Source organism: Opisthorchis viverrini (assembly GCF_000715545.1).
Source record: "Opisthorchis viverrini unplaced genomic scaffold opera_v5_3, whole genome shotgun sequence".
Classification (NCBI taxonomy): domain Eukaryota; kingdom Metazoa; phylum Platyhelminthes; class Trematoda; order Opisthorchiida; family Opisthorchiidae; genus Opisthorchis; species Opisthorchis viverrini.
Genome location: NW_008751659.1, coordinates 674,210 through 682,120, shown reverse-complemented (window position 1 = coordinate 682,120; position 7,911 = coordinate 674,210). Strand labels below are relative to the sequence as shown.

At 42.5% G+C, this 7,911-nt stretch overlaps 1 protein-coding gene across 1 annotated transcript; it reads right to left on the bottom strand.

Moving 5' to 3' along the window:
* Window positions 1-1,042: 1,042 nt before the first annotated feature.
* Window positions 1,043-7,145, bottom strand: T265_12505 (hypothetical protein; the record flags this gene model as incomplete). Its single annotated transcript, XM_009164141.1, has 5 exons — window positions 1,043-1,195; window positions 3,137-3,182; window positions 4,764-5,056; window positions 6,420-6,537; window positions 6,905-7,145. Coding segments are annotated over 5 exons (735 nt in total), but the record flags the coding sequence as incomplete, so codon positions are not given.
* Window positions 7,146-7,911: the final 766 nt, after the last annotated feature.

The following is a 7,911-nucleotide window of genomic DNA, read 5'->3' as shown; positions in this document are numbered from 1 at the left end:
AGTACTGCTCAAAAGGTTGAGAAAAACTCGCCAACACCCCTCACTATCGGTTTCGCCCCTTCTAAGTGAGCTAGTTTCTTGTTTGCTTTGGTGCATAAATCGGAAGTCTTAAGGGGAAAACTGATTTCAAAAGCGGGGATACTATTACCATGAGATTTAAATGAGTCCCTCGTTTTTAATAATAATCAGCTGAGGTCGGTGCGTAAAAGTACAGGTACGGCAGTGAGGCATCGGTGTTGAACACTGATGTCAGCTGTCGATGACGATGCTGTGTAAAATCCATAGTAGGATTTCTTGCAAATGAGTGCTTAATCCACACGCGTCCATGTTATGACATAGTGCGAAAGAAGACTAACGGAACGTTGGCGACTTCATTTTCCTAGATGGGGTCAGATCGACGAATTTTCATCTACTTTGCGGCTTGTGATGTATGCGGGAAAATCACTGACTTCTTGGAGTTAGACACTGCGGTGATCTGTGAGCCATACGCAACAAACAAGGTTGACTGGAGACCTAGGTGAATAACACTTTAGTCTGGAAATTCCAAGCTAGAGGATGAATTCGCTACTATTCTTCCGAAGGAAATAAATACACCAGTTGCGCAAAAGACTTCCTCCAGTCAATACCTAAGGCTGACTGAGTAAATGAGAAAAAACGTGGATAAAGGCTCATTGGCCTTAAAAGCTAGTCACTGTGACACTGCAAGTTAATGGATAGCACTTGTGGCTACTCCGTTGTTCCGCTACTAAGAGATGATAGAAAGTGTAAGCAACGACAAGGAAGAAACAGGTATTGATTGACTCGCTGGCCATTGCCGAGTAAAAATTAAGGTAGAATAATCCAATTTGGCAGAGTGGCTGTCGATTTCGACTGCCTAGTGCTCATACACTGATTTTCGCTAACCAGGATACTCGTGTTAGGATAAAAAGGGAACCGTCAGATAACACTGAAACAAATTCACATACAAACAAAAGGGACAACAGTACTAAAACAGTGCGGAGCAAAACTGAAAGATTCTACCATGAACACCAGTTGCACTTACGTACATTATCGGAGAAGCAGGAAAGCACCGGGGTAGGTGCAGTATGAACTACACCGGGGGCAGTAGTATTGGCTGCAGCCGTGGAAGTCTGTTCCTGGAGGTAGTCGCCAGAAGTGAAGGAGGAGGACGCGGATGACTGACTGTTCCTACAGTCTGATGGAACGGAAGAAGAATAGGAAATGCGTGAATTGGTCAGTAACAAGGGCTGAAGGATTGAACGTTGACACTAAACTCGACCGGATCGGACAGTTCCACAGAACAGTGAATAGACTCTTCAAACAAAGCGCTATCGAACTATATTCATTCGTACACCGATTAGGCTTTTGCGGGAGTACGAATTTGTTTTTTGTGAGGATCAAACAAGTTAGCTTCAAGAACGTAAGATTGCGGGAAACTCGGGAACTGTGAACATCTGATCGGTTCCAAGAAAGGCAAAACTGGTCGTGGGTTGTCTGAGGGAATTCAGTGCTCCCACTAGAAGACTACCGACTATATGTGTGCAAGCTGACAAGAGAATGAACAAGATGGATCGTCCGAGTGGTGCATCATAATAAGCAGCGTGAATTGACAACTGGCTTACTGATGGGCTAGAAGTTCGATAGATCGGACGGCGGACTCTACGCATCGAGGATGATTTTACAGAAAAATTTACCAATCAAATTAGTCACAAAATGTCCATAGTGCTGAAGGAATATAAACATTGATTGCTGGGAGAAATATCAAGAAGTGAACATTCGGGGTAAAAGCTGAACTGTGGTCTCCGCAAGCTGATCTATCTCAAGATATCAGCCTTTTGCAAAACACAGTCGGGCGGAAAACGTTACGTTGACTGAGATAACGGTACAGTTCCAATAGAACACAAAGAATTCACGATTGTGCTCAGCAATTCGCTTATTGGGGAACGTTCACTTACAGCATGTGCAAAAGACACTTGCAACTAGGCCCAGGTCTTCCGACTGTAGTCATTTGCGGTCGTCCACTTGTTATGTGACAGGCATCGCTGTTGTGGTTCGTCACTGAAAGCTCCCGACTTGGAACATCGTTTGTGTTCCCTCACACTCAGTTTCCTATAGATACTATTAAATTGAGCTGTTCCTTGATTGACTCTGTGCTTTACTGATTTTACTAGTAGATGTATCCCATTTGTACAGAGTCCAATGTGTTTCGCTACTAATATCCCTGGTTTGATTTGCCCACTTGTCACCTTAGTTTTTTTCTTTTTCATCCATCTTGCCACAGCCAGCTATCCACAAGGACACCCTGCTTGGCATAATGTACAATGTGAATTAGCTGGATCGTGTCCACCACTCTTACGTGTTATGCAATCCAGGAAGGGTAATGTGCTCGAGGTGGACTCTATTTCCATGCTAAATTACTGACATCGTCAGTTATCCCACTTGATTACAATATAGGTATCGTCAACATAACGCCAAAAAACTTTCGATGGACAAAGATATCCGGCCAAGGCCGTTTGTTCAAAGTCCTCCAAATAAGCTGGGAATATTGGAGATCCCATTGCAAGACCCTGTTCTTGTGAGCAAATAGTTGTGTCAAAAACAGACTGATCGAGATTCAAACACACTCTTATGCCCTCAACTATTCCATCCACCTAGAGCTGCGGCCGTCCCTTAAGTGTCGTGTCTGCCAGTAACAACCTTTTAGTTATCTCCAAAGCACCTGCCCTAGGAACGATATGACAGATTGCTCGCCATTCTCTGTGACAGGCTGGTGTTAGTACTCTGGGGTAGCCAGTCCTAAAACTAAAGGTTCACTCTAAAATGGTGATGGCAAAAATATCCAACCAAAATAATTCTGAAGCGTCACTACATGCAAACATCCACCCAACTGCCGAATCATGGCACTATTAAAATCGCCTCATACGGGAGAAATACAGATCATCAATATCTTGGAAAGGAGTTGAAATTAACGCCAGAGGTGCAATATTGTCGGGGAGTTAGCTGACCAATTCATCTGTTCCGTTCATGAAACGGCGACTAAGATTTTCGAAGGAAACCTACACGGGTGAGAATTCACCATACAAGCGAGACAGTGAAAACATGAGTGAATATGTAAATATGACTCTAGGGAACGTACACAAGCGGTCATTCATGTCCGACACATGAGAAGCGTCAGCTTCCGTCTACAAAGATTGAAGAAAGAAAGACTTAGTAAACCATACATTTGTGCTTAGGCCAGAAAAAAAATGAAGTGGGGTTGCCGTGATTGTGTCACTTTCTACTGAAACTTCGATGTATTAAGGCCGCCAACTGAAAGTCATGGAACTCAATACTTCCATTTATATACACATATATATATATATATATATATATAATATTGAAGTGGATTTGCAAAATGCGTCACGTTAGGTCAAACGGACCACTGAAAGACATGGAACTCAATACCTCCATATATATACACATATATATATATATATATATATATATATATATAATATTGAAGTGGATTTGCAAAATGCGTCACGTTAGGTCAAACGGATTGCCTCCCCGAGCGATCTACTTACAATCAATAACTCGATGCCCACACTTCAGTTGCATCTAAAAAAAGACGGACTGACTGCGGAGGTCTGTGTGTGCTGATTCTCATTCACTCATGGCGACACAAGGTCAAGCAACTATCGAACGTTTTGCTCCTTTGCTTTGATCAGTTCCTCAATTATTCTTTATGACCGGCTGGGTGGCATGATCCACCGGAAGATGCATTTCCAAGTCCACTGTAAAATCCTTACGGGATCAGTCATAACCACACAGATAAAAGTCATCAAAAATGTGTCCGAAATCTAAATCATGTAGGTGGGTAAAAGGTCACACAAAGTTAGAGTCAGGATCATTAGAATGGCAAATAACGGTATGGTTATTGTCGATGCCATCGTGCTGCAAAACATGTTCTGTCCTAAATCAATATTAGAAGCACTTTACTGCCCGCGGTGAGGTTAGGTACATCACTTGTGTAGCTGCTTTCTATTCCGGTATGTGATAACTACAAAAACGATCGAATGGTCTTTGTACGGATGTCAATTTTCTCATCCGGTGTTGCTGTCAATGACGATGATGTTCGGGTCTCCTAAGTTTTCTCAGATTACTTAATAGAAAAGTTTACGGACGAAAGGAAGGTTTTCATAAACTCAATCAGCTTGAAAAGTTTTGCCCCCATTAAAATCTGAAGTGAGATGACCCATGGATAAGAACACAAGAATGAGAAAGACAGATAGTAGTAAGCATGGTGAGACATCATTTGGAGAAGTACATCCATTTGGTCTACAGCAATTTTCTATTAACCACAATTCGGTCTTTGCAAGCACCTGTAAGAAGTCAACACACTGAAAAACGATCCGGCAGGACTTGCCAAAGCGTTCCAGTATTGTACTGTGTTACTCGTAACTTTACCCAATGGACCTTCTGACAGAGTCCAACCTAACTTGTAAATTTACGAGGTTCATTAAAAACTAGCCGAACGCGGATCAACATCACTGGATCAACGTCACTAGAGCGTTGAATGGCATATTTCCCCTTTCTCATTGACAAAAAACTAAACTTTATCACGAGTTTATGCAGACAGACAGCATTAAAACTCACCTAATGGGGACGGAAACGAAGTGTCTGCGTAGTAAGTTAAGAAACTGAGAGAAAGATGCAAGCCACTCCGGAACTGACTAGTCAATTAGATGTATGAAAAGTACGTATCCAGAAAAACAGGAACCAACCGGGATTTCCAGAAATGTTCGCCACTGATCATTCGTGTATGACATGTTGGACGAAAGCGCGTTCGGTTCTTGAGCATCTGGGGAAAGCAGACGCTCGAAAGTTTCTACGGCACTGGTTGAAGAATCCGTGGCGGTCTCTCCGGTGTTTGCGTCTTGTAGGAATAGGTTACCAGAATTGCTTGCGACTGCCGTTTTGGTGTCCAAACCAGGTTTGGAGATAGGATACAATGGATCTGTGCGCGCTTGGCGATTCTTGGCAATTTTTTCGTGACGCTCTTGCTTGGCCTTGTCATCTTATAGGAGGAAAGCAGCGAAAAAATGACAAAAATCATTAGTGAGCTACTAAATAAGTGGGCCACCATCACTGATTTCACTGTAGGGTTGAACGTTCGGACTACTCCTTAAAACAGTTTATGTGAACTGTGCTAAAGTAAACCATTTTAAGGGCATTCTGATAAGTGGCACTTGTAGCACACATCAAAACGATGAATACTCAAAGCAACCAGTAAATATTGTAAAGAATGGGGAGAAAACTAATGGACAGGAAATCATGTGCAGATTGCTGACAGTCCTCTGGAATTGTAGACAGACTCGGAAGAATGTACAGGAAGACCTAGAAAGTAAATTGGAGGAGAAACGTGACACAGCCAACAAATAAACAAGTGTGTAGCATTATATATTCCCCATTCTCGGAGTGTGAAACAACTCTTCAGGTAGGATCCGTTTATTATAGCCTTATGCGGTGAAGAAAGGGAATAATAAAAAGAAGAGCTAGTGGTCCTCAATGGAGTAGTTCCTGCTCTGAAATTCAAATAAGTCATCATGAATTTTGAAAATCTCTCAGGGCAACACACAGACTGTACGTCCAGTGGATTAGAGTCCCCTAATTTCACCATTAAGTACTTTATCCTTCCGCACATTGCACAAGTAGTATGCTGGAGTTGCGAAAATGAGCGATGGTCTACGGTGTATTTTTTTCAGCCACATTTTTCTGCACGATACAACCGGCTTGATCTGACACCAAATGACGACAATGGAACATGAATAGCCGTCAACCAGTCGCCCTAAAATTATTACCTGCATACAGAATGGGTGAAGCTGTAATAATACGTAGTTGCCGGCAACTATGCTATTCATCAGCCTGTGGGGAAAAATAATGATAGCTTATCATGTGCATCCGATACGGTATCCACACCTAAGCCAAACGTAGTATTTTAAGGAGCCGTGTGGATGATACAAAAAAGCAGATATACAGAAGTTCATATCCACTGAACCCGCTTTTGGTACGCGCGCACTTAAGCACCATCGCGCTATCCATACGCCGGAACGTGGTGCCAAGCTAAGCAGAATGGTCACGAGATTAAATGACAGGCAGAAACGTAAAAAAAAACAGTGAAGCGAGTGAATAATGGCGTTCGTCATCGTAATGAAAACGCGAGTTGCAAAATTGATCACCCATAGAATTTTTGAAGTTTTACAAAAGTCTTCATTGGTTGGGGGGTAGTCAGCGTGGACCATTTTAGCAGACGGAATATCTGGCCAAGTTATGTGGAAATTGACTGTTGGTGGAAAGACGGTTATTAAAGAAAGCTGCTCTAGGGGAAGGACAACGTAGTTGTAAGAAAGAATATCAAACCAATGAGCTAAAAAGCTTACCCAGAATGAGGCTGCTCTTCATACCCGCAGCAAAGCACTTCTTCAAACGACAGTGAGAACAAAATCTCCTAGTCGCAACAGTGATTGTACACTTTTCATTGAACACGCAATTAGCCACCTGATGGGATAAAAAGTAAGATTAAGGTTATAAGTATCAGCCACGCATGAAAAATCATTCACAAGATGATTTCGTCGAAAACTGGAAGCGCAACCCTGCAAATCTGATTCGTTTTCTTCAGAAAACCGATTGCCCCTGTAAGCCAGCCAACTCAGGGTTCTACAAGCTATGTTCAGGAGTATGCATTCTGAATAGTCACGCAAGTACAAGAAACGGAAAGTATTCCCTGTAAATCTATGGCGCCTTCCTGCAACCTGCTCGACAGTGTGCAGTGATAGTGTGTTCTCATATAATGTATATGACAGCCGGAAATAGAACTCCACTGGTCAATACATAACAGAGTAACCCTGGAAAAAAATTGACAGACCTGTGCCTTCCGAGCAGTACGCCTGAAGAACGCTTTGCAAGATTCACATGTCACCGCGCCGAAATTAAAACCCATCGCGGCATCTCCACAGACGTTGCACTGTTTGTTGCGCCTCCTATTATCCATGGTTAGGTTGTACTGAATGAACCAGGATGCAACAGCTGGGAATTAAAATAACTCGATATGAAAAAGCACTTTAAATTAAAATGAATACAGATTACTGAAGAAACGAAGATATTTTACAACGTTCTTATCAACCCAGATGACCATCGTTAGCGGTGAAATAATTGCGATGGTACTGACAGTAGTATTGATGCCCTTAAATTACGGAGTGCTAATGCCATCACCATCATTATCAGCTGTAAGAACCACGTGCATGTCGTACAAGGGTTGTAGCAGCTGCAATATCGTCCAGTGGTGATTTGAGTAGGCTACTGTATCATAATTTATGCATACAGTGGTCATTCAATTTGTCCCCCTCAAACAGGGTTCGTCTCCAGAGACGAACCCTCTGATAAAGTTGCACAGAGAGCCTGTATTTCGAAAATCATCATACATATGTGCAGTAAAATGAAAAACCTTCGGCAAACAAAGCCAAGAGAATGACGACCCACAGGAAGCCCATCTTAAGCTTTCAGAACCGACGTAATTAAATAGAGAATAGTCAACCTCGGTTGTGACTTCAGAAGATGTGGGAAAATACATGCGTCCGGTCATCCCCAAGAGCATCAGCGAGTATGCAGTGGAATAGTTCATTTCATGTGGGGCAAATTCGTCAGAGAGTGGATAACCTTGCATAACCACGACGAGGCCCTGGTCAGATCAAAGGAGGGATCCACAAAACTGTAACCGTCTAATCTGAGGTACTATGGAGCGTACACTTGTGCCAATAAACAAATTCCGAATAATAATCACGGGATCCGACAATCGCTGGCGCAAACTGAAAATACTTGAAGGACGGAAGCTAACATTTGGATATGCCCACTACTCGATTTGAAGCAGTTTGT